The 27,521-nt window shown below is 46.9% G+C and overlaps 2 protein-coding genes and 1 long non-coding RNA gene across 6 annotated transcripts in view; 2 read left to right on the forward strand and 1 right to left on the reverse strand.

Annotated features, from left to right (window-relative positions):
* The window catches only part of KCNIP1 (potassium voltage-gated channel interacting protein 1), a 559,284-nt gene that overhangs the window by 177,454 nt on the left and 354,309 nt on the right, over positions 1-27,521 (reverse strand). The window lies entirely within an intron of this gene.
* On the forward strand, positions 370-26,954 carry LOC135973303 (uncharacterized). The gene is made up of 3 exons (XR_010590110.1): positions 370-1,088; positions 22,602-22,838; positions 26,409-26,954. It is a non-coding gene; the product is annotated as an uncharacterized LOC135973303 (long non-coding RNA).
* On the forward strand, positions 16,560-21,115 carry LOC135973149 (uncharacterized). Its single transcript, XM_065554847.1, has one exon. The coding sequence runs from the start codon at positions 16,759-16,761 to the stop codon at positions 20,239-20,241; it is 3,483 nt and encodes a 1,160-aa protein (XP_065410919.1). The 5' UTR covers positions 16,560-16,758; the 3' UTR covers positions 20,242-21,115.

Raw genomic sequence — 27,521 nt, forward strand, 5'->3', positions numbered from 1 at the left:
CCCATTCCCAGCTTCTGGCAAATAGAGGCTAGGGACACCATCCCTGCCCATCCTGGCTAATAGCCGTTAATTGACCTATCCTCCATGAATTTATCTAGTTCTTTTTTGAACCCCGTTATAGTCATGGCCTTCACAACATCCTCTGACAAGGAGTTCCACAGGTTGACTGTGCGTTGTGTGAAAAAAATACTTCCTTTTGTTTGTTTTAAACCTGCTGCCTATTAATTTCATTGGGCGACCCCTAGTTCTTGTGTTATCAGAAGGAGTAAATAACACTTCCTTATTTACGTTCTCCATACCCGTCATGATTTTATAGACCTCTATCATATCCCCCCATAGTCGTCTCTTTTCCAAGATGAAAAGTCCTACTCTTATTAATCTCTCCTCATACGGTAGTGTAGCAGGATGAACACCTGCTCCAGCCCTGAAGGGGTTGGAAAAGCCCTGTAGAGGGCTGGGGCTGTGTAAAGGGGCAAAACCCCGGCTGATTGGGGAAGTGGCTGCAGCTGGGGCCACGCCCCAAACTGAGCCACTCAGCCTTATAAGAAGGCCAGGGTAGCCAGAGCAGAGGAGTTTCTGTCTGACAGAAGAGAGAGAGAGAGAGATAGGCCTGGCTGCAGGGAACTCACCTGGGAACCTAGAGTGAGGCAGGGCTGGGGAAAGGCCTTGGGGGCTGGGAAGACTTAGGCCAGCAACTTCCCAGGCTGCGGGGCCTGGTCCTAGGCCCATTTAGGTATGGGGGTTGCAGAGGGGCAGCCTGAGGGTGGGTAAAGGCAGCCAGTCCAAACTCCTTGTTACCAGTGATGATTGGCTGATAGACTGCAGTCTGCCCCAGGGCACGGGGGGGTAGATGGTGACTGGCACTAGCCATGACTGAGGTGACATTGGGATAGGGGGAGGGGGTTCCCCTGGGTGGGGAGACCCAGAGAGAGAGAGTGGGGTACTGCCGGGGGGCAGCACCCAAGCCAAGGGCACCGGGGTCTGGGAGGGACACGAGGCCAGTGACAGGTGGGACACCTGGCCTGCAGAGGGCGCTCTGGATGCTAGTGAGCTAATTCCCGAGATGACCAGCAGGAGGTGCCGCAGGGGTGAGTTGGCCTGATTACAGGTAGCCATTCCATACCCCTAATCATTTTTGTTGCCCTTTTCTGAACCTTTTCCAATTCCAATATGTCTCTTTTTAAGATGGGGTGACCACATCTGCCTGCAGTATTCAAGATGTGGGCATACCATGGATTTATATAGAGGCAATATGATATTTTCTGTCTTATTATCTATCCCTTTCTTAATGATTCCCAACATTCTGTTCACTATTTTGACTGCTGCTGCACAGTGAGTGGATGTTTTCAGAGAACTATCCACAATGACTCCAAGATCTTTCTTGAATGGTAACAGCTACTTTAGATCCCATAATTTTATATGTACAGTTGGGGTTGTTTTCCAATGTGCATTACTTTGTCTTTATCAACATTGAATTTCATCTGTTATTTTGTTGCCTAGTCACCCAGTTTTGAGAGATTCTTTTGTAGCTCTTCGAAGTATGCCTGGGACATAACTGTCCTGAGTAGTCTTGTATCATCGGCAAATTTTGCCACCTCACTGTTTACCCCTTTTTCCAGGTCATTTATGAATTTGTTGAATAGGACTGGGCCCAGTACAGACCCCTGGAGGACACCACTATTTACCCCTCTCCATTCTGAAAAATGACTATTTATTCCTACCCTTTGTTTCCTATCTTTTAACCAGTTACCAATCCATGAGAGGACCTTCCCTCTTATCCCATGACTGCTTTCTTTGCTTAAGAGACTTTGGTGATGGACTTTGTCGAAGGCTTTCTGAAAATGTAAATACACTATATCAGTCTCCCTTGTCCACATGCTTGTTGACCCCCTCAAAGAATTCTTGTAGATTGGTGAGGCATGATTTCCCTTTACAAAAACCATGTTGACTATGCCCCAACAAATTATGTTCATTTATGGGTTACCTAGGGAGGTGATGGAATCTCCACCCTTAGAGGTTTTTAAGGCCCAGCTTGACAAAGCTTTGGCTGGGATGATTTAGTTGGTGTTGGTCCTGCTTTGAGCAGGGGATTGGATTAGATGACCTCCTGAGGTCTCTTCCAACCCTAATATATTCTATGTGTCTGACAATTTTTGTTCTTTACTATAGTTTCAACCAGTTTACCCAGTACTGAAGTCAGGCTTACCAGCCTGTAATTGACAGGGTCACCTCTGGAGCCCTTTTTAAAAATTGGCGTCACATTAGCTATCCTCCCGTCATTTGGTACAGAAACTGATTTTAATGTTAGGTTACAAACCACAGTTAGTATTCATGCAATTTCACATTTGAGTTCCTTCAGAACTCTTGGGTGAATACCATCTGGTCGTGGTGACTTTTTACTGTCTAGTTCACATGTGTCAAACTCAAGGCCCGCGGGCCACATCCGGCCCGCCATACAATTATATCTGGCCCGCGAAATCGTTTTATATATCTGTTTTTAATGGCCCTGTGATATGACGCCCCAATAACACACACTACAAATCCCATGATGCAGTGCAATTGCCGCCAACGGCAAGCCGCGGTTCAAGTTCGCGGTCTGTTGATGTATACAACGCTAATATCAAATCAAAGCTAGACCCCAACAATGGCCAAGAGAAAAATTGATTCTGAAAACCGAGGCTTTCAAAGCCGGTGGGAGAATGAGTATATGTTTACTGAAATTGCAGGTAAACCAGTGTGTCTCCTTTGCGGGAGTAATATCGCTGTAATGAAGGAGTATAACCTAAGACGGCACTACGAGACGAAACATGAGAACAAATTCAAAAACCTGAGCGCAGGACAGAAGCTACAAAAGGTAGAGGAGTTGAAGAAGAATTTGACATCCCAGCAGACGTTTTTCACCAAAGCAAAATCACAAAGTGAAGCTGCTGTGAAAGCAAGTTTCATTGTGGCCGAAGAGATCGCCAAATCAGGACGGCCGTTTACCGAGGGGGAATTCGTAAAGAATTGTATGATGAAAGTGTGCGACGTCCTTTGTCCAGATAAAACGCGAGCGTTTGCAAATGTAAGCCTCAGCAGAAACACTGTTGCTAATCGGGTTTGTGAGATGGCGACTGATTTGAAAACACAGTTGACTGAAAGAGCAAAAGATTTTGTTGCATACTCCCTTGCCGTGGATGAAACTACTGACGCGACTGACACTGCACAGCTGGCGATATTTATCCGTGGTGTGGATTCCAATTTGTGCGTAACCGAGGAAATACTGGACATTAAATCGATGCACGGGACAACGAAAGGAGAAGACATCTTTGGAAATGTATTTCAAAGTGTAACCGACATGAAACTGCCGTGGGAAAAACTCGTTGGACTTACAACAGATGGCGCACCTGCTATGTGTGGTGAAAAAAATGGACTGGTGGGAAGGATGCGCTCAAAGATGCGGGAGGAGAACTGTGCCGGTGAGTTGACAGTGTATCACTGCATCATACACCAGGAATCGCTGAGTGCTAAAGTCCTAAAAATGGATCATGTGATGAACACTGTAACACAAACCGTCAACTTTATCAGAGCCCACGGTTTAAATCACCGCCAATTCCAGTCTTTTCTGCGGGAAATAGATAGCGAGTTTGGCGATATGCCATATCATACGGAGGTCCGGTGGCTAAGTCGGGGAAAAGTTCTCAAAAGACACTTTGAGCTGCGAGAGGAAATCTGCCAGTTCATGGACAGTAAGGGGAAAGACTGCACAGTTCTGCGGGATGAAAAGTGGAAATGTGAGTTGGCGTTCCTGGCTGACATAACGTCGCATCTTAGCGCTTTAAACCTTCAACTCCAGGGACGGGAGCACATAATAACCGATATGCATGATGCAGTGAAGGCATTTCAAGTGAAGCTGCGCTTATGGGAGACACAAATGCACCAATGCAACTTGTCTCACTTTCCCTGTTGCCAAGTAATACGGAACCAAGAAAGTGCCACAGTTTTCCCAAATGCCACCTTTGCTGAAAAACTCAGCGCGCTGCGCACTGAGTTCGCACGGCGCTTCAGTGACTTTGAGGCACAGAAAAGTAACTTCGAGCTGCTTCGCAACCCATTTGCAGTCGATGTGGAAACCGCACCTGTAGAAATGCAGATGGAGCTGATAGAACTGCAATGTAACGGGACACTGAAGGCAAAGTACGACACTGCGGGGCCAGCACAGTTCACTCGCTTCATTCCTGAAGCGATGCCGCAGCTCCGCCAACATGCGGCTCGAATCCTGTCCATGTTTGGCAGCACATATCTGTGCGAGCAGCTGTTCTCTGTGATGAAAATTAACAAAACGTCACACAGGAGTCGCCTCACTGATGAACACCTGCAATCGATCCTGAGAATCTTCACAACACAGAACCTAACCCCAAACATAAACGAACTTGTTGCAAAGAAAAGACTCCAAGTATCAGGCTCTGACTAAATAAGACAAGAAAATGGAATGTTATGATTTGTTATGATTATACTTTTGCTTTAAATTCAATTTTTTATTTATATTTTCAGATTTTTTAATATTCCAGCATGTACAGATTTTGAATGTATTGTATTGACAGGATATTTTTTTATGAAGAGCAAAATATTTTAAGTTGAAATGTATTTATTTTGGAATGATATCCTGTATTTTGGTTCATATTAATGGTTAAAAAACATAAATATTTAGTCTGTTAAATAAATGGTTATACTGTTCGGCCCGCGAGTTTTGAGTTTTGGCCCCCTGTGCAATTGAGTTTGACACCCCTGGTCTAGTTTATCAATTTGTTCCAAAACCTCCTCTAATGACACCTTAATCTGGGACAGTTCCTCAGATTTATCACTTAAAAAGAATGGCTCAGGTCTGGGATTCTCCCTCACATCCTCAACCGTGAAGACCGATGTAAAGAATTCATTTAGTTTCTCCGCAATGGCCTTAACATCCTGGAGTGCTCCTTTAGCATCTCAATCATCCAGTGGCCCCACTGTTTGTCTAGCAGGCTTCCTGCTTCTGATGTACTTAAACACTTTTTTGCTATTACTTTTTGAGTCTTTGGCTGGCTCTTCTTATATTTTTACACTTCATTTGCCAGAGTTTATGCTCCTTTCTATTTTCCTCATTGGGATTTAACTTCCACTTTTTAAAGGATGCCTCTTTGCCTCTGACTGCTTTTTACTTTGTCTAGCCATAGTGGCTCTTTTTTTTTGGTTCTTACTATGTTTTTGAATTTGGGGTGTACATTTAAGTATGCATAAAGTTTCCATGCACCCTGCAGGGATTTTACTTTCGGTGATGTACCTTTTAATTTCTGTTTAACTAACCTCCTCATTTTTGTGTAGTTTCCCTTTCTGAAATTTCAGCAGCCTCTCCATTGACCTGCCTGAGGTCCTTGATTAGACTATAAGCAGAGCTTCTGAGTACCACATGGCTGCTGTTCATGGGTCCAGATCAGTGCTTGCTTTGTAATGAAAGAGGCGCTGGGGCTCAAGCAATTGTTTTACTTTCATAACTAATGCAGCAAGCCTAAAGGTGCTCAGCCTGGCAAACCCTGGCACAAGTTAAACACTGGTCCAGCTAAATGCAGAGAGGCAGTTGACCCTGTGTTTGTTTCTGTTTTCCTTTCAGACAGCTGATTCTGAAGCACCCTTTGGCTCTCAATTACATTTTAACCACTCATCACTCTTTCAGGGCTTTAGGCCCATACAGAAGAAAAGTGAAGCACAGAGAGAGATTCCTCATTCTGTCTTTTCTCAAGACAATATTTTCTTACCTTGGTTCTTTATCACCCACACAGTAGAACTAAAAAGCTTACAAGATCTAGCAAGACCAGATCATTTTCAGTCTGTGATGGGAAAGATTATGCACTTATGTCATTTATGAATCACTGAACTATCTGCAGAAGTCTTGTACCTAATTTATTAACCTTACATTGTAAAGGAGAAAGAGTGGGGGGGAAAACAAATATAAAAAGGGAGCAGAAGGTGCTATCCCTCACTTATATGCCATGCCTTCAAAACAAAGTCTGATATAGAAAAGAGAGGCTCACAGCTTTATAAACTGGTCTGCTCTGATGTAGAGACATCTGCACCCGCCTTTTCAACAGGGAGAAAAGTTGCAGTTTCCTCACATAGAGGCATGAAGAGCTAGGCATGCATCCGTCTTTGGGAATTGAACTAAGATCATACAGCTGTGAGATGGAACTGAACAATCTGGACCATATTTGAACTAGGGATTTGGAAATGAAAGGCACAGAAAGCCATTACTAGGCTCCTGAGTTATGAAAATAAATAAATACCAAGTCCCATAGGCAGTCTTCCTGCATATTAAAAATTGCCAAATCAGGGTATACTGGAAGTGCAATGGTAATTGAGAAGATGCACTATAAAAAAGTAACGCTGTTTTATTTCATGCATAATTGTATTATTGATTACACTGAGGACTATGAATAGTAAGAATACAGTATAATCTGATAGCATTGAAAATTAGACAGTTTAATAATATTTTGGGTTTTATTGTACACTTTGACAGACAAATTGTAATTTCTGATTTAGATCCTTTCCCTCAAGTACTGGCTAAGCTTATCCCAACCTAGGAAACTCAATTTTTTCATAGAATGCTCCTTCTGAACCAAAGGAGCTGATACTTCTACCCTTTGAAGTGACAGGGAAAGCAAATGAACTGAACTTGATCGAAAGCCCTAGAGACTGAAGGGCTTCTATTTTTCCAAATTCAGCAGAACATGCTTCCTTCCACTGCACCAACATGCAGCTCGGTCCTGATGCTACTGTTGGAAAATTATTATGTGACTGAGGGAAGAGGCTTTAGCTACTTCTGTATTAACGGAACTTACAAATTAAAAGTGGGAGTATTAGAGTGATGTTTGGAGTAAATGTATTACAGTGTATTCAGACTTCAGTCAGTTCTCTGAACTCTCTCCCCATGAGGAACCATGGGTTACAGCAGTTGGGCTCCTTCCTTCCATCACCCTGTTTGTTCCAACTCATTACCTTAGTGATGAGCCCTGAGTTCTCTTCTTTCCCCACCACTATATTCACAGATGTCTTTCCACTATTAACTAGGCTGACGCAATAAACTGACACAAGCTACTGAACAGCTATGGGATAGTTCTTTGCAACTTATGAACCAGAATTTATCATTGCCTATCAATTATAGGTTTCAGAGTGGTAGCCATGTTACTCCACTCCATGCCTCTGACGTGGGTTCTAGCCCACAAAAGCTTATGCCCAAATAAATGTTAGTCTCTAAGGAGCCACAAGGACTCCTCATTGTTTTTATCAATTACAGTACATTTTAAAAACAGTATTTACTAAACATATCTACAAATATACATGTCAATATCAACTCTAGTCACTGACTTAGAGCTTTAGCAGTTCCAAATAAATAATTAGAAAACAAGCATACATGATCGCAGTCACCAGCTCTGTTCTATTATTGAGCAGTGTTTACTTTCCAGTTCAAAAAATATAGTAAACACACTGTTGTATATGATCACATTTTAACAACTAAAGTAAGCTCTTTTTTTTTTTTTTTTTTCCCCTCTTCCATAACCCAGACCTTGCTTCCTACTGGAGCTACTGCGGGGTATTGTACCTCTGTCTTATCCACTGCTAAGTATCATTCAATTGGATTTATTGTTTACTCTGTGTACCTCCAGTTCCTCATCTGTAAAATGGGGACAATGCTACTGACTCTTTTGTAAAGCATCTTGTGATATGATGAAAAGTGCTATATAAGAGTCAGTTTTTATTCTATGCAATGGGTTAACTATTGCTCAGCTATCAACCTTTCCTTCTTGATTCTTAAAAATGATATATATCCTCCACAGAGCATAAACAGTATTCACTAAGAAACAGTGGCAACATCTCTACTTTATTTTCTTCCTACAGATTTTAGTTTTGTATTGCACTAAAGCAAAAACTGCAGCATAGGCGTGATTACTGTTTGTCAGTGCACCATGAAAAGTGACTACTGTCTACAGAGTTAACTTTACTTATTTTGGTAACTGAAATAAAGAGAATCAGATGATTGCATCATCTTATCCATAAAGTGAAGACTTTCGTGTCTAAGGCAAGAAGTCTGAGCACAGAGAGAGGGGATGAGAGAGAGACAGACTGAGGAAGGATCCACCATGGCAATAAAAAGTACACTTTTCTGTCAGCTGAGTAAAAGGGGCTCATCCTCTGCCATTCTTACTCCCCATAAAACTCCTGCTGAAGTCAACTGGAGTTCTACTGGTATAAAGAGGGCAGTATTGAAGCCAACATGTGAAGAGCTGTTTTCTGCTCCTCCTCTACACACAACTCTTCTCTGATATCAGCGGAGATTTGACTGCCAGATCGAGACCAAACTGTTGGGATCAAATGTATGGACATATCAAACCTGCCTATTCTAGCTCTATTACTTTTAAAATTGTATCCTTAAATTCCCCTCTTCTTGTAATTTTCTGGCTTCTGCTCTCTACTTCCCCATTTTTTTTTTTAATAGGGACTCTAGTGAGTACGTCGTACTAAGAATTGAGACACATCTGATCAATCCTATTTATGTCACAGTTATCAGAGTGCCTAAAGTTAACCCAGTGGGGGCACTGGTCTTCCCTAATTGTGCAAAATGCCTCCTATTCTATTGTAGTGATACATGGCACTGATATGGATTGGGGGAGTGGCAGGAGAGGGAGGGATGGTTTGTTGCTGGAATGAATAAGGGTCAGGTTGAGAATCGTGACAGAGTCTTCTCTACCTCTCCCCCATGTTCACATCTGTTTGAAGTTATTTCTCCTGGTTACTCATCTGACTGGATCAAATTTCTCCTGCCCACTATTTCCTCCCAAACTGGCTTTGCTTATCAGGTACTGAGACTCCTCAATGAGACTCATTCAAATGGTTATGTACTAGAAGGGAAAAGCTTTCCCCTTCATATGCACTGACTGACTGGTGTGCTTGTTTCCTTAAATGTTTTTTGGGAACCTTCTAGACCAAGGGCTCCCAAACTGTGGGCGGTGACCCCGTTTTAATGGGGTCACCAGGGCTGGCTTAGACTTGCTGGGGCCCAGAGCCGAAGCCTGAACCCCACCGCTCGGGGCCGAAGTCGATGCCTGAGAGCTTCAGCCCTGGGTGCCTGGGCTTAAGTTACAGGCCCCTTATCTGGGGCTGAAGCTCTTGGGCTTTGGCTTTGACCACCCCGCCTGGGGCAGCGAGCCTCAGGCTTCTGTCCCCCTTCCTGGGGTCATGTAATAATTTTTGTTCTCAGAAGGGGTCACGGTGCAATTAAGTTTGAGAACCCCTGTTTTAGACACTTTCCCCCTCCCAGAACTGCTCTGCCTTTTTATCCTCTCACTTTCTCTTCCTATCATCTTGTCACTCAATGAGGTGTATGTATGTACACACATATATATTCAATTAAATTGCTCTGCTTAGAGAAACTTCAAGAGGAACTCATCACCGCACTCCACTAATAGACTTTAGTAAGCTTTCAGACTCTCTCTGAATCCCTAGAGAAATCACTAACGTCTTTAGTTCTTTATTTTACAGATATATTTCATACAGTCTTTATTTAAAACACATACAAATATGAATCATCTTGTTCAACCTGAACTTGCCTGTGCTGTGTGCAATGAACATGCCAGGATGCTGAGAGATGAATAAGAATATGCAAAATATATGGTGCCTGCTAGGCAGTCATTTTGGATGCATGTTGTGACAAAATTCCTCCTCTATCTTGGTGGGTCCTGCGCTTATTGGTGGATTTTCTTGCCTGAGAGATTCACCATGTGGGTTGGGGAACAGCCCAGAAACCTTCCCCTCTGGAAGAACCCACAGTCCAGGTCAATTGGGAGGTTTGGGGGGAACCTGGGCCCACCCTCACTCCGGTTTCCAGCCCAGGGCCCTGTGGACTGCAGCTGTCTATAGTGTCTCCTGTAACAGTTGCATGACAGCTACAACTCCCTGGGCTACTTCCCCATGGCCTCCTCCAAACACTTTCCTTAGTCTCACCACAGGACCTTCCCCCTGGTGTCTGATAACGCTTGTGCTCCTCAGTCCTCCAGCAGCACACCCTCTCAGCTCCTTGCGCCTCTTGCTCCCAGCTCCTCACACTCCCACCACAAACTGAAGTGAGCTCCTTTTTAAAACCCAGATGCCCTGATTAGCCGGCCTTAATTGATTCTAGCAGCTTCTTCTTAATTGGCTCCATGTGTCCTAATTAGCCTGCCTGCCTTAACTGGTTCTAGCAGGTTCCTGATTTCTCTAGTGCAGCCCCTGCTCTGGTCACTCAGGGAACAGAAAACTACTCATCCAGTGACCAGTATATTTGCCCTCTACCAGATTCCTGTACCCCACTGGTCTGGGTCTGTCACAATGTTCATTTGGAAACAATGGTGCTTTTAAACCTAGATCAACAGATAGGCCTCAGACATCTGAACTTTCAAACAGGGCCTAACCAAGGCCCAGCCTTTACCCTTATTTTCTGGCAATTTTTCACTAAGTGGCAGAATCTGGCTGAGAATTCTCCTGGCATAAAGCATCTCTCAGCATTCATAAAGTGGCACAGCCAGGTCCTACATTAAGAGTCCACCCATGGCTTGAAGCAGAGGGGATGTTGGTCATGGGGCATACCTTCACTGTGCTAATTCACAAACAGAGGGTAGTCTCACAGAGACCATAATTAGGTGGCGTAAGTTAGAGCAATCCAGCATTGCTCTAACTCAAGCCGGTGCCCAGAGATGGCACAAATTCATCATGGGAATCAAGGAAGTGTCTTTCATCTCCTGTGCCAAGCATGGCTCTGAGCAGGAGAGAATGTGGGCCTGTAGTTTTAAGCCCCTGATGGCACTGGGATGCTGTGAGGGGTGAGGAGGGGAAGAGAGTGGGAAAGAGCGTGATGGTCCTATGGAGCAGTCATTAGGAGTCTCCAGAGGAATTTTGTCTCAGACAGAATTCCTGAGGGCACTACGGAGGAGCATGTTGGAGTGGGATCACTGCTACCTACTGATTGCTGCATGCACTCCCTCCTAATGTCCGCTCAGCTCCTCTGGCTTGTCCAGAGCAGGAGTGGATCCGTGGCCTGCCCTAAACCCACCCTCTCCATGCAGTAGCATATGGAAGCACAGGCACTCTGACTGCATCTGGCACCTGTACTGTAGAAAAGAGTGTAGTGAGGAAGGGTCCCTGAATACTCCCCTCCTTGCATACTCATGAAGAGAGTCTGATCCATAATACACAGTTGTGTTCCTGAAAATGAATTACAATTTCTTGCAGTTTACTCCATTAGATTAAATAGAAAGTTATTTCAATGTAAATAAGAGTTTATTATATAATTTCTCTCCCTTTCATTTAAAGTGAAGTTAGTGCTCATGAAAGGCATTGGACTGACAACCCTGGATTTCAATACAGTTGCTTCGTATTTATACAAGTGGTACTAATCAGAATCTGGACCTTTGAGCACCACAATTCAAGTCTTAATCAGTAAATAAGTGTATTAAGACAATTGCAGTCTATATTGCATCTGCTTCTCCCAATATCAAAGTGGCCCCCTTTGTTGTATTGTAATTTATGCTACATTCCGGCTGGAATAACTAGCTTTCAGGAGCTCAGCCAGTTGAGTGACCCCAACGCAAAATTCAACTTCCCAGCTCATAATGGGGATTTGTCGCACCCCTGGAAGAATTTTAGATCCCTCAGTCAAGAAAGGAGTTTACTTGGAGATGTAATGATAATTCTGCACCAATGTTTGACATATCATAGAAAGGCCAACTCCACCCATTTTGCTCAGCCCAGCAGTTCAGGGACCAAAGCCCCTGGTGACACAACTCCAGCAGGGAATTTGGTATTGCGAATTCTTTGCAACAGGGAAAACTAAGAATAAACTTTTGTTTTATGTACCAATTGTTTAAAAACTTCTTTAAAAACGTTGTTCAGTTTTGAAAATTCAAGAGATAAGAAGCAGGGATAAACAGATATTTGAAAGGGAAGTTTGGTTTTTTTTAAATGTAAATTCTCATCAAAAGCTTCATTCTCAAATACATTTCACAGTTGATTCATGCTGAGAAGTGCCTATCTTTTGAAGCTGCAGGCTGTTGGACTGGGGAAAAAATGTGAACAGTTTGCTGTTAATTACTTCAGAACGCAGAAGAGAACGCAAGAGTTTGGGAAACTGCTCCCCACCCACATTGCATGCTGGCTCTTGAGCTTTGGTTTAAGAGAGGCAAGGAGGATGTGCATGACTTCACTGAAAGGCAGGCCTCACGCTAGGAAATACTACAACCCCAACTGCAACAGTATATTGTCGAAGAGTGAACTCACTGCTGGTGTGTCCCAACCTACTAGCCTCCTCTGGTACCCCCTGCTGACAGCCATTCCAGCCCTCCATTGCTCTGCCTCTTCTCATGACATGGCCCTCTGGGCAGGTCATTTATACTCTTCCCTCCCCCTCCCACTGCCTGCCTCCTTCCAGGGGTAACAGAGTCCCACCAGTCCAATGGCCTTGTGTCAGGTCTTTGGCACTGACTCTAGGTCCAGTGGCCCTTACACCCCTTGCCTCAGAGCTTGCAATAGTCCTCACCCCTTTGTATCAGGCGGTTTCACACCACCTTGGGTGGCCTCCGTGTCCCCTAGGTTCCTGTCAAGCTCTTGGCTGCTCCCTCAGCCCCTTTTCTGCTTCCCTAGACATCTTCCTACCTTAGCTTGCCTCAAGATCCTTTTCCTCAGCCTGTCTCCAGGCTCCACAGAGTCCTTTCCAACTCTGACAGTGAGCAATACCTCTCAGGGCTCACCTCCAGGAGATCCAGTTCCTGTCCTTTCATCAACGCTCACTCCAACCCTGTGCCTCTTAGCATCTCTCCTAGCCCATTGCCAGAATTACCTTCTCAGGATAGAAACCCAAAGCCTACTCACCCCAGACTTCCTTTCTCCCAGCTCTCCCACCCTGCTCTGAGCTCCTCCCTTTCAGAAGAGCACCCAACTCCTCTGCAGCTGGGTCTGATAACAAATTGGTTGTCCACACCTTCCAAGTGGGCTAGCTTCAGGCTCCTGTTAACCCTTCTGCTGCCAGTGTAGGGTGTATTCCTCATCCCATATATGATACATATAAATTGGGTATATGCTAGAAAGGAGGGGCTGGGGAAGGTGTGAGGGAAAAATTCTATAGAGAAACAGAGAAGAAGTAGTGTTAGAGATTTTTCTTATTCTAATAAAATTTCTTGTTCAGTCTTGGAGAAAAGCATCCTACTGTGATTACTTACATTTGTCTACATAACAATTACCAGAGAGTCCATCTCATTTCCTGTGTGCTGTACAGAAACAACTGTGATTACCTGAAACACTCAAGCTAACAGCTCCATATTTAAATGGAATAGACTGGGGCCAAGTCACACTAAGTGAGGAATCTGAGTCCTTTTAGTCCAACAGTCAGATTTCTTGATTTCCAAGTTACACTGGAAGACTTCTTATCCCAGGGCTAAGGTGGAGAAGGATCAAATTTGGTCTGAATTGGTTGGAAGTATGCCAGGAAATTATTTTGGTCACTACTGATCAGATTTTCATTTTGTACATGATTGTATATAACAACCACCAGGTGCTTTTTGATAAATTGATATTATAATACTCTAAATTCAATCTACTCAAAGATTAAGAGTAAGATGCAGGAGTTATCTTGCATTTCTTGGTCATACCCACATTGGCTAAAATGGAGTGCTGCAGTTTCAGCCAAAACATTGATATAGAAACTGTAGCCCTACTCATGTGTTTACTTATACTCTGCGTCACATCAGCTGGTGCTTATATCACTTCACACAGCAGCTTTAATAGACTTATTGCTTCTAGAAATACATATATCCAAAGACTGGCTATTCATCAAATGAAGCTAAAATTAGTCTCTGTGGTTCTGTATCTTTCCCCCAAAACTCACGGTTCTAGTTGCTTCAGAGGAAGGGGTAAAATACTCATATTGGATACTTAGGCAATAGAAAGGCCATTGGAAAAGGTTTCTGCTAACCCTAGACAGTTGGCTTAAGCCCTGATACTTAAGTGTTTATGTCTCCTATACTTTTTTATCATAACTGTATGTTGTTGTTTTTCATATGCTTTTTTTAAAAACCAGCAAAGTTATTTTTCTCAATAATATACTGGGACAATAAGTTCCACAAGTCAAATATATCCTTTCATCAGTTTTAAATTTGGAATATTCAGTTTAATTGGATATCATCCTGTTCTGGCATTAATGGAAAGGGCAACAGGAGTGCCTGATTGACTTTCTTGAAACCATTTGTTATTTTTAACACATCCCTCGTGTTCCCTTTTAATTAATCTCTTTTCTAAACCAAGCAGCACTCACATTTTCACTTACTCTTCATACAGAAGTCTCTTCATGCCATTATATTGTCATTGCCTTTCTCTAGTCCTTTCAGAATCCTTTTTGGATAGTGACCGGAATAAAATAGAATATTCAAGGTGAGAGTGTACTATTGATTTATATAATGGAATTTTCTGCCATTGTCTCAGTCTCTGATGTAGCTTAACTTTTAATGCTGCTGCACTGAGCAGAGGTTTTTATTAAGCTGTCCAGAGTGACACCTATTTTTTTGGTTACAGTTAATTAAGAAATCATGAACACATGAGTAATTCAAGTAGTTCCTTGCAATGTGCACCATGTGGCACTTGGTGACAGGTGAAATGTAATCTAGACAAGTTGGTGAGGTCCTTCTGGAGTTCAGAAACATGATAGGAGGAATAATAGTGTTTGTAAAACACTTTGAAGAAGAGGAGTGCTAACTAATCCTATCTTCATGTTTCATTTAAACCAGATCAGGACTCGAGCCAAGCTATCATTAATCTATCTTGCCACACTAGGGGTACGTCTTCACTTACCGGAAGGTCCGGCGGCAGGCAATCGATGTTCTGGGATCAATTTATTGCGTCTGGTTAAGATGCGATAAATCGATCCCGGACGTGCTCGCCGTCGACGCTGGTACTCCAGCTCGCCGAGAGGAGTACGCATGTGGTGGGGCGATTACCCCACACCTAGAGAGACTGGGCTGCGGCGGGCCTAGGCGCCTGCGTAGACGTGCAGCCAATCAGGAGAGGGCTTACTGGGAGCCAATAAGAAGGCAGAGTGGAGCCAGCCAATCAGGGCTCAGCATAGCCATATAAAAGGCTGCCCAGAGCAGGAGCAGTCAGTCTGTCCCAGGCCTTCAGAGGGGAAGGTCTATCTCCAGAGCTGGGAGGCCAGCACCACGGACAGCGCAGTGCAGGCCCGCCTGAGAGAGTGGGAGAAGGCCCTACTCCATAGCCTGCTAGGCGGCAGGCCTGGGAGGAGGAGGCCTAGCGTAGCGAAGGGCTGTTGGGGAAGCGGTTCAGAGGGATAGTCAGAGGAGGAAGGAGAAGGAAGACAGTGAGACTGTCACACGAGGGCCTCTGGACCGGGACTCAGAGTAGTGGGCGGGCCTGAGTCCCCCCCCTTTTTTCCCCCTTTGTTTGCTGTGCTACCCCACGCACAGCCACAGGCCACAGGGAGCGGCCGGTCAGAACCACACCAGATCCTAGACTGTGAGGATTGGACTTGAAGGTGTGGGGCTGTTGTTTACCCCCCCCCCCCCCCGGAAGGGGGTGTGATTGGACAAAGGGACACTGTCGGAGGGCAGTGCCCCGGAAGAGGACGCCGACGTCGGGAGCAACGCAAGTCCGTGCACCCCACAGAGGCGAGACGACAGGCGGAACGCCACCCAAAGAGGGCGCTCTACTGGCACAAAACTAATTCCCCGAAGCGGCCAGGAGGAGGCGCCACAGCGGTGAGCTACCGACCCTGTCACACGTGGTGGAGAATGTGGGTATAGCGGTCCGCCCCTGATACGAGGGGCCAGCGCCAAGACTGCGGACTATTGCCCAGAGCAGTGTCTTGCGCAGACAGACGGTCGACCCAGATTGTGGGTACAGACCCGGACCCACCAAAGGGGTCCAGAGTGAGGGGATTGAACCGGGAGTAACCCGCTGAACCCCAACATGGAGGCTGAGAAGTTATTAAAATGGCTGCTAGAGAAGCAGCAAGAGCAGTCGGCCCAGCAGCACCAGCAGCAGATGCAAATGCTGCAGCAGATGACCACTCAGCAGCAGCTGCTGATGACTCAGCACCAAGAGAATCAGCAGCAGCTCCTCCGAGAGTTGGCCACCCAGCAGCGGGTGCAGCAGGAACATTTGGTGCAACAGATGGCCGCACTGTTACGGCCGGCAGGAGGCACCCCTGCCGCCCCCATGGGAACCGGACTGGGGGATACCCCCGGGGCCCTACCGATACGCCTCACCAAGATGGGGCCCGAGGATGACCCAGAGGCCTATCTGGTCACATTTGAGCGGGTGGCGACTGCTGCCCGGTGGCCCTCAGAACATTGGGCCACGTTACTAGCCCCTTATTTGACGGGGCAGGCTCAGGCCGCATATCGGAGCCTCGACCCCCGGGAAGCACTTGAGTACGCCCGAGTCAAGGCAGCCATCCTAGACCATACCGGCATTAGCCCAGAGACCTACCGATAGCGTCTCCGTAAAGAACAATATCCTCCGGGGGCCCGACCCCGCGCCGTGGCCCAACGCATCCGGGACCACTGCTGGAGATGGTTGGACCCAGAGGGCCTGACGGGACCCCAGGTGGCGGAGCTGATAGCCTTAGAGCAGTTCACCCAGATCCTACCCCCGGGAGGGAGGGCCTGGGTGCGACGACATCGACCGGCCACCCTCTCCGCAGCAGTGGCCTTAATGGAGGACTACTTATCCGCCGAGGGGGCAGAGGCACCACCCCGAGCAGCCGAGAGCCTTGGTCGCAAGGGCGGCGCAGAGAAGGGGAACCCTCGTGGGACGGGAGCCTCTGGACCACTGGCAGGCAACAGCCATCGGCATCCGAGACCTCCCAACCCTGAACCCCGACCCAAGTTATTGCCGGTGGCGACTCGAAAGGAGCAACAGCCCCCGGAGCGAACAGGCCCCCCCGGAGGAGGCCCAAGCCCGGCCGAAACCCGAGAGAGGTGCTGGGGCTGCGGTCAAGAGGGACATTTCCGGCGAGATTGCCCTTTTATGGACTGCAGCTACGGGCAGGCCTGGATGGCCGGACAACGGGCACGGCAGAAAGGGGTAAGAAAATTGATAGTCCCGGTCCAGGTTGAAGGGAACCCCACCAATGCCCTCGTAGATTCGGGGTGTAGTCAGACCCTCATACGAGAGGGGCTGGTCCCGAACCTCAATCTTTCGGGGCCCCCGATCTACCTGCAGTGTGTGCATGGAGACATCCGCCAGTATCCCACAGCCTGGGTCAAGATGGGAGTAGGCGGCCGAGAGGAGGGTCTCCGAGTAGGAGTGGCCCCTAGGCTGGCCTACCCGGTGGTGTTGGGACGAGATTGGCCCGGCTTCGGAGAGGTCCTCCTAAGATATCAGCCACCCAAGCCCCGACCAGACAGGGCTATAGCACCGGGAACGGGGCTGCTTGGGAGCAGGCTAAGGGATGACCCCGGCGAGGGGACCTCCTCGACGGCGGAGACCCCTGCGAGTTGTCCGGGAGACAGACCCCGTTCGGTGGAGGACGCCCGGGTAGAGTTAGAGCGCGACGGGGACTTCTTACGTGAGCAACAAGAAGACCCAACCCTAAGCCGAGCCTGGGAACAAGCCACCAACCCTGCTGTTGAGGGGGACGGGACGGTACGGACTCCGCAGGGCCCCCGCTTTGAGGTATGGCAGGACCGCCTGTACCGAATAGCGCAGGAACCCCAGACCCGAGAGACGTTCCGCCAGCTGTTGGTCCCCCGGAGACTGCGAGCCGGCCTCCTCCACTTAGCCCACTCAAACCCTTGGGCTGGACACCTGGGACGCGAGAAGACCCTACAGAGGGTGGCCCGCCGGTTTTTCTGGCCAGGCATCCACCGGGAAGTGGCAGACTTTTGCGCCTCGTGCCCAGAATGCCAGCGAGCCGGACCGAAAGGGGTAGCTCCTGCACCCCTGGTACCCATGCCAGTCGTGGGGGTACCCTTTGAATGGATCGGGATGGACCTCGTCGGCCCCCTTGAGCGAAGCAAGACAGGGAACCGCTTTATACTAGTAGTCGTGGACTACGCCACACGCTATCCCGAAGCCGTTCCTCTAAAGACAGCGACAGCACCGACCATTGCGGGTGAACTGGTAAAGATTTTCGCCCGGGTTGGGATACCCGGTGAAATATTGACGGACCAGGGCACCAATGTGTCCTCCAAGTTAATAGCTGAGCTATGTCGCCTCCTCCACATCCGGACCCTCCGGACATCGGTGTACCACCCGCAGACCGATGGCTTGGTAGAGCGGTTCAATGGTACACTAAAAGCCATGTTGCGGAAGTTTGTGGAGGAGGACCCCTCACATTGGGATACCTTGTTGCCGGCCCTGCTGTTTGCAATAAGAGAGGTACCACAGGCCTCGACGGGGTTCTCGCCCTTCGAGCTCCTATACGGCAGGCAGCCCAGAGGAATACTGGACCTCCTGAAAGAGGAGTGGGAAGCACAGGAAACACAGGTCCTTGGGACCACACAATACGTGCTACAGCTCCGGGAGCGACTCCAAACGTTAGGGGCCTTCGCCCGTGAAAACCTGGAACGGGCCCAGGCAGGTCAGGAGCGCCTCTATAATCGAAGGGCCAGAGGGAGGAAGTTCGCCCCAGGCGATAGGGTGTTGCTGCTGCTGCCCTCGTCCGAGTCGAAGCTCCTGGCCAAATGGCAGGGTCCCTACGAAGTGATCCGACGAGTGGGACCAGTCGATTACGAGGTCAGACTACCTGGTCGACGCAAAGAGACCCGTATTTACCATATTAATCTCCTAAAGGCCTGGAAGACCCGGGAAGCCATGTTCATCGGCCCGTCCACCCCAGAGTCGGAACTTGGACCCCTAGCAGGAGATCTTCCCGACCCCGGACCGGCTGTGGTGGGGTCAGGCCTCGACCCCAGACAGAGAGGACAACTGCAACAGATGGTGGAGAAGTTTTCAGATGTCTTATCGGCCCGCCCGGGCCGGACGACCCTAATGAGTCATCATATTGCCACAGACCCCGGGAAGAGAGTGACGGACAACCATCGACCGTTACCCAAGAAAATGTGGGACACCGTCCGGCGGGAGGTGGAGACGATGTTGGAGATGGGAGTGGTAGAAGAATCGACGAGCGAGTGGCGAAGCCCTATCGTCTTAGTACCGAAACCAGATGGGGCGACCCGGTTTTGCATTGACTTCAGAAAGGTCAACGCTATCTCTCGTTTTGATGCCTATCCAATGCCGAGAGTGGATGAACTGTTAGAGCGCCTCGGAGGAGCCAAGTACCTGTCAACTTTAGATTTGACTAAAGGATATTGGCAGATCCCACTGACGCCAAACTCCCGAGCGAAGACGGCCTTCCCTACACCTTTCGGCCTCTTCCAGTTCGTAACCATGCCGTTCGGCTTGCACGGAGCAGCAGCCACATTTCAGCGCCTGATGAACAAGGTCCTCCAGCCCCACGACCAATACGCGGCGGCGTACATAGATGATATCGTGGTTTATAGCCTTGACTGGGAGAGCCATTTACACCACCTGGCAGCAGTACTACAAGCCCTCAGAGCGGCCGGCCTAACAGCTAACCCGGCGAAATGTCATTTAGGCCAAAAAGAAGTGACCTACCTGGGATACACGGTAGGAGGGGGGAAACTAACACCCCTGATTAGCAAGGTACAAGCCCTCAGAGATGTACCCACCCCTACGACGAAGAAGCAAGTGCGTCAGTTTTTGGGATTAGCTGGGTACTATCGTCGTTTTGTACCGGACTTCGCATCTATAGCTGCCCCCCTGTCAGACCTAACAAAGAACTCCCAACCTCGACAGGTACAGTGGACTACGCAATGCGAGCGAGCCTTTAACACACTCAAGGAACGGCTCACTCAAGAACCAGTACTACGACATCCCGACTTCACGAAGGAGTTTATACTACAAACCGACGCTTCGGAAGTCGGCCTAGGCGCAGTACTCTCCCAGGAAGTAGACGGGGAGGAACACCCAGTACTGTATTTAAGTCGGAAGCTGTTCCCCCGAGAAAGACACTTCTCAACAATAGAGAAAGAGGCCCTGGCGGTACGCTGGGCTATCGACGCCCTCCGTTACTATCTGCTCGGGAATAGTTTTAAATTAATCACAGATCACGCCCCTTTGCGATGGATCCACAGCATGAAAGATACGAACGCGAGAATTATGCGGTGGTAACTTGCCCTCCAGCCTTACGACTTCCAGGTGCTCCACCGACCGGGTAAGGCCCATACTAACGCCGATTTCTTCTCCAGGCTAGGGGAGGAGGGTGAAGAATCGGGTCAAGGAGGGGGATCCTTAGCGCAGGGGGTGGTCTGCAAGGGGGCAGTCAAGCTCCCATCCAACTGCCGAGGCCCTGAACAGTTAGCCCTGACGGCAGAGGATTCGCCACGCTTCTACGGGGTGTGTCCCAAATGCACAGAGAGTGCGAGAGGAGGGAGCATGCCCCAGCCTAGACAGACGGCCGTGGGAGGAGAACCCTTGCGGGAAGCTCCGGCGGAGGACCAGCCCACACTCCTGGGACCGCCGAGGACTGCGATTTCTCCAGGTCGAGAGGGAGCCTCACTGTGGGAGGGACCAGCCGAGGCGGTGGACCACGAGACCCGTGGAGAATCAGGAGATCCGTGGGACACTCTGGCAGCGGAACCGATAGGAGGCAGCTTAAGGGGAGAGACGGACTGGTACGTTGGACCCGGTAAGCCTCAGCGTGTTTCGGTGGGACCCCCCCGCTGAGACGGTGGATAAGCCGGGTTACCCGTTGGCAAAGACTAATTTCTGGGACTTTGGGGCCAGTAGGCCATAGGGCCCAGTGACAAGGGCTAAGTTTCTAGACTTTGAGCTGGTAAGCCGAGCCACTGCGGGACAAAGGTCGCTTTCCGAGCTCTAGGCCATTAGGCCGGTTAGGATACCCCCCCCCCCCGGGAGGGTTCTTAAGGGGGAGGGTGTGTGGTGGGGCGATTACCCCACACCTAGAGAGACTGGGCTGCGGCGGGCCTAGGCGCCTGCGTAGACGTGCAGCCAATCAGGAGAGGGCTTACTGGGAGCCAATAAGAAGGCAGAGTGGAGCCAGCCAATCAGGGCCCAGCATAGCCATATAAAAGGCTGCCCAGAGCAGGAGCAGTCAGTCTGTCCCAGGCCTTCAGAGGGGAAGGTCTATCTCCAGAGCTGGGAGGCCAGCACCACGGACAGCGCAGTGCAGGCCCGCCTGAGAGAGTGGGAGAAGGCCCTACTCCATAGCCTGCTAGGCGGCAGGCCTGGGAGGAGGAGGCCTAGCGTAGCGAAGGGCTGTTGGGGAAGCGGTCCAGAGGGATAGTCAGAGGAGGAAGGAGAAGGAAGACAGTGAGACTGTCACACGAGGGCCTCTGGACCGGGACTCAGAGTAGTGGGCGGGCCTGAGTCCCCCCCCCCCCTTTTTTCCCCCTTTGTTTGCTGTGCTACCCCACGCACAGCCACAGGCCGCAGGGAGCGGCCGGTCAGAACCACACCAGATCCTAGACTGTGAGGATTGGACTTGAAGGTGTGGGGCTGTTGTTTACCCCCTCCCCCCCCCCCCGGAAGGGGGTGTGATTGGACAAAGGGACACTGTCGGAGGGCAGTGCCCCGGAAGAGGACGCCGACGTCGGGAGCAACGCAAGTCCGTGCACCCCACAGAGGCGAGACGACAGGCGGAACGCCACCCAAAGAGGGCGCTCTACTGGCACAAAACTAATTCCCCGAAGCGGCCAGGAGGAGGCGCCACAGCGGTGAGCTACCGACCCTGTCACAACGCGGCATCGACGGGGAGCCTTCCTGCCGCGTCTGGACCGCGGTAAGTTCGGACTAAGGTACTTCGAATTCAGCTACGTTAATAACGTAGCTGAATTTGCGTACCTTACTCCGAAGTGGGGGCTTAGTGGGGACCAGGCCTAGGAATAAAATCTTCCAGCTACAGTGTAGACATATCCTAAGTGCCTGAGTCCCATTTGAAAATCTAGGTCACTTAGGCCTTGTGACACGAAGTGGAGACATGCCTAAATACCTTTAAAGATACAAGACTGAATGTATTCAACTTCTATGCATTTAGCAGGAATGAAGGATACTTAGTCATCCTAAATCATCTTGAACAGTATAGCGTAAAACATGAAGTAGCAAGTTAGCAAATTATTTACATATTCCCTTGAACAATCAAACAAATACATGGGTATAAATGGCATACATCCCAGATCAGGATAAAAACCAAAACAAGCCTTCAATAAAGAAAATATACACAAAAATTAAAAAGAAATACAGTCATGAGCTTTGCTCTGAGCAATTCTGCAGGTGCATACGTGCACACAAGAACAACAACAACAACAAAAAGCCACCTTCATAGTTTTACATTTGGTTCTTACAGCGGTCAAATGTTCCAAGGACCCTGATCTTTTATTTCTATCTATTAAGATCATCAGCATTTCTCAAGCATTCATGCAAAGGTTATAAAAGCTTCTGAGGATGGTTTGGTTTTTTTACCAGGTTACCAGTCTAACCAGGGTTGTGTCTATCATTTTTTTTCTTCTCAGATTCTTTGGAGACAACTATGACAAAAGTGGGACTTATAGTAAGTCCAGAAGATGGCAAATATGCGACTCTGATTTCTTCTGGGATGTTGTTTGTTCCAGAACACAAGGCCAGCCCAAAACCCAACTGTAGAAAACCCAGTAACCTTGAAGTTAGGTCACTCACTTGCCATGCAGGAGACCCAAGTTCAAGTCCCTGCTCTGGACAAAGGATCTGAACCTCAAATTATCATATCCCAGGTGAGTGCCTTCACTACTGGACGGTTGGACGTAAGGGGGGAGTGGTGGTGCTTCCCTTTCTCAGTTTTGTGAATAGCACCTATTGCATATTTATCCAGAAAAAACATGGCTGAAACTACTGGGTGAATTTCACAAAAAAGTGACTAGTTTCAGGTTGACCAAAGCTGCTTTTTTTTGGCCAATTAATTATTCATGTGAACATTTTCACCCAGCTCCACAGATGATGCCACCAGAGCCTTGCAATGATGTCATAATATTTAAAAGGCTGAACATACAAATTGTATGTGAGAACAGCATTCCTAGAGGTTAAAAATAATAGTTGAAGGACAAAGAGGAAATGAATGACTGGCAATAGCAGATATTGCCTCACTGAAAAACTGAAGAGGCTTCAGAGCAGAGCCATGAAAGTGATTAAAGGCTAAGAAAATCTGCCTTATAGTGATTAGATTCAGAAACCTTAATCTATGTATCTTAACAAAGAGAAGGTTAAGGAGTGACTTGATTACTGTCTGTAAGTACCTATATGGGGGGGGGTATTTAATAATGGGCTCCTCAATCTAGCAGAGAAAGGTGTAACACAATCCAATGGCTGGAAATTAAAGCTAGACAAATTCAGTCTGGAAATAAGGCATAAATTTTTAACAGTAAGAGTAATTAACCATAGAAAAATTTACCAAGGGTTGGATTGATTCTCCATCACTGGCAGTTTGAAATCAAGATTGGATGTTTTCCTGATAGATCTGCTCTAGGAATTATTTTGGGGAAGTTCTATGGCCTGTGTTATACAGAAGGTCAGACTAGATTATCAGAATGGTCCTTTCCTGCCCTTGGAATTTAAGAATCTATAAGAAAGATCAATTGATAAAACACAGGATAACTTAGAAAGTTATGAATGTGCATGAAGATCCTTCCTCAATATATTAAAAATCAGAAGTAGAACATTTGTTTACAAGTAATTCTGAATCAATAAGGAAGTATAAATTAGATAGAAGATAAAGAAAATCAACATTCTAGTAACTGGTACTATATTATTCTGGATCGATACATTTTACTGTGTAGCTTATATATGAAACTTTAGGAAAATGTGATAAGAGTTTGAGACCAGCAAAATGTATGCTACAATGACTATTGTTTCCTCGATGCAATAGTTATCAATGTATGAAAAAATATATCAAAAATGATGATAGAACAGTTGCAGACTCATGGGCCCGCAGTGGAGATGGCACTGCTTCCTATCATCCCACATTGTGCCTCAGGAAAATCAGCATTTCCACTTGCACCATTCTTAGCTGCTATAGTGAGAGATGGTCCCTCAAACAGCCAAATTGATAGCAAGGCATTAAATACCAGGGAAGCACTGGAGATCTGAAGATTGTGCACTGCTGAATCATGGGCTTGAAAGCCATTGAGCAGCCATACCTCCATGTCGTTGGCTAGCTCCAATCTGCATGTATTTTTCAAGGAAAGCCTCAAATAGAACTCATTATGATGATGCAGTCTTGAGAACACAAACCCATGGTCTACACGGGCAAGAACAAGTGCAACTTCTGAGTGTTTGAGAGACTGGAGAAAAAAAAGAGGCCACTCCTGATCATCACTAAAACCTGGATCTCCAGCTTCAGCTATGTGTCAAAAGTGATCCCTAGGTTGGGTACCTGATCAGCCCACTTAGAGTTAATATCTATCAGTATGATCAATTTATCATCACAGGAAGGTGTCCAAGTATGAAACTATGCATAGGATGCACAAGGGTATAGCTGTGTGATATACAGAACATTACCCACAAAAAACAAACTTAAAAGAAGGTTGCCAAGTCAATGAAGTGACCACATACTACTTTCCTCCACAGCATCCCTGCCTCAGTCAGTGCATGTGATTGACCATGCTATGGGAATGAATCAGGGTTGCACAGTGGAAACTTTCATTTGCTGCAGAAGCTGGAAGGTGTGTAGTGAATAAGGCAGGGGGTTGCAGGAAGAGAACGAACAGTTTCTCGGGTAAGACAGTTGAATGCCATCCTGGAGAACTGGATTCTATTCCTGCCTCTACCACAGAGTTCCTATATGATGCTAGCCAAATCATTTAAAACAAGCATTCGCAGATGGTCACTATGTGTGTGTTCTTAATTTTCTGAGTGGCCGACTTCAGACCCTAGCATCTGATTTGCTATAACGGCTGCAAATGTAATCTTATGCTCTGTGTTCACCCTATGGGGCTGGTCCATATATACAGATTTATGATGCTGCTTCAGCTGCCAGGTAGGAGACATATGGTCTAAACTAATGTCTATTGTAGTTAATGGAAAGCCTCTCAAGGACTGAATCAGAATTGTAAATCCTTTAGCTCAGGCAGCATATGCTCACTATTTCAGAACTGAAGGTCCAGGTTCAACCCCTATTTTTGACCAAGACAAGGGTCAGCAGTTAAACAAGGCATCTTCCTTCCTAGGAGCTAGGATGGTTCTCTATGGTTATCTGCCCAACCCTTCCAAGTGGTCCCTTTGGATCTATGACAGGGATGCTCAATAGCTAGTTGGGGAGACCTTCATTCTGCTGTGACCAGAAGTAAGCGGTGGTGGTGCTGATAGCGTCTGTATACAGCTGCATCTGATAGTAAGCTGATACCAGGGGTAAAATAAGACAGTAGTAGAAGGGGAGCATGGATCCCCATCTGCTTTGAGCAGGAGGACAGTTCCTTCCCTTCTTCCTGGTTCAGGTAATAAGCACTCCCAACAGCTCCCTTTCGTCCTCCATAGATAAGGGGAGTAGAACTGGGCAACGTTTTCCACACACAACTATTTTTTCACCAGAGAAAGCAGATTTGGGTTGACTGAAACATTTCACAAATTCATGTACAATTCACAGAATTGTTTGGGTACCCTCACGCCCCCACTCCCCCAATCAAAACAGTTAGCTTAGGCCACAGCATCACACTAGCAGCTCATGTCATTCTTTGTACCTAGATGTATAACTTTACATCTAGCCAAATTCAAATACACATTGTTTGCTTGCACCCAGTACACCAACACAGATTGATCTGCATCAGTGACCTTTTACTCTTGATTCTTTACCACTTCCCCAATCTCTGTGTCATTTGCAAACTTTATCAGTGATTTTACATTTTCTTCCAGGTCACTGATAAAAATATTTAATAGTGTAGGGCCAAAACTGCAGGGGCCCCTTAGAAACACAGTTGCTCAGAGGTGATTCCCTGCTTAAAATTACATTTTGAAATCCGTTAGCCAGTTTTTAATCCACTTAATGTGTGTGCAGGTGATGTTTACCCAAGAGTAGATAGAATAAGTATGAATCTCCATGCTCAGTTATTTTAGTAAAAAAATTGTTCAAAGATGGCTAGAGGTAGAAGAAATAAAGGTATAAGGATGAACTCTGGTTCTTAAGTTTTTGTTCACAACAATATTTTATTTTGTCATTTAAAGTAGAGCTGGTCTAATTTTCTAAATTTTGAAATTTCAGTGCAGTTTCAAGACTCAAATGTGGTTTGAGAATTTGTGTTAAATCCTCCCCTGGTATTCTATCCACGCTAATTTATTTTTATCCATTCATGCAGTGTTTGAGGAGTAACATATACCCTTACCTAGGATCCCCAAATCCTGCCTCGGATGGAAGGAGTGGCCAAGATTTGCCCCTTAAACAGGACAGCTGCTCAATCAAGACAGTTGGACGTGCACTAGGTGTTCCAGTAGAGAGGAGTCTATTGTATATTGTAGAAGATTTTTATTATAGCTTATGCCCTCTAGCCCAGTACCATCTGGCCTAGCCAGCCTTACAGATCTGCTTGCATTTCCCCTATAATACGGGAATTGCAGTGCTCTGAGAGCTCTCTTGTGGAATATACCATTTTTATTGTGACAGTTCAGGCCTGCTGAGGACTTGAATATTGCAGACCTCTCTCTCTACCCAATGGGGATAAAAGAAGCTGATTACTACATTACTGCAGCTGATTTAAGTATGAAAGGTAATTATATTTTTTTATAAATCTCCACTATATCAATCTTAACATTTATTTCTAATCATTACTAATTCATTTAGTATGCCCTACAATGTAATAATGAGCCTATTCAGTATTCATGAGGGTAGTGGATGTGGCATGGAGTGCTTACGTTCTCTGAGAAGCACATAAATGTCAAGCTTCACTTTCTCTAATACAACGAGTTGGCTTCCTGTCTTTATAGTTAAAGACAGAAGTGTTTTGCATGCAATGACACACACAATTTCTACATCTGCTTGCGCTTCTAGTCCACAGACAACAATGCCCCGAAGACCCGTATGAAGTGCTGGAGCTTTCCAATCCATAGTTTGGTTAGATGTTTTGAATGTTATTCAGCAGAATTTTCCCAGCTGAACAGGAAATCCTCTGAACTGGCTAAGTTGGATTGTAAGGATCCCAGTCTGTATATACTACCCCAACAATATGCTTGTTGACTTGGATATAGCAATACCGCTCTAAATGTCCCTGTACCCAAGAGTCTGAGTTGTTTCCCCATCTCTGTCAGTGAACTAGAAGCTTTCTCTACAGGAGAGTTCAGTTAAAGACCCTCTCCCCTACTTTTTCTTTGAAGTGTGAGATGCTTATCTGAGCTACACAAATTCTCAATTACAACATTTACTGAGGGCCAAATCCTGCTCCCCTAAACAAATCCTGAATAAAGGGGGCTTGCAG

The sequence above is a fragment of the Chrysemys picta genome, chromosome 8 (genome assembly GCF_011386835.1).
Source record: "Chrysemys picta bellii isolate R12L10 chromosome 8, ASM1138683v2, whole genome shotgun sequence".
NCBI classification, from domain to species: domain Eukaryota; kingdom Metazoa; phylum Chordata; order Testudines; family Emydidae; genus Chrysemys; species Chrysemys picta.

Coding starts and splice junctions, on each gene's coding strand:
- LOC135973149 (XM_065554847.1), top strand. CDS start 16,759: ATGGAGGACTACTTATCCGCCGAGGGGGCAGAGGCACCACCCCGAGCA.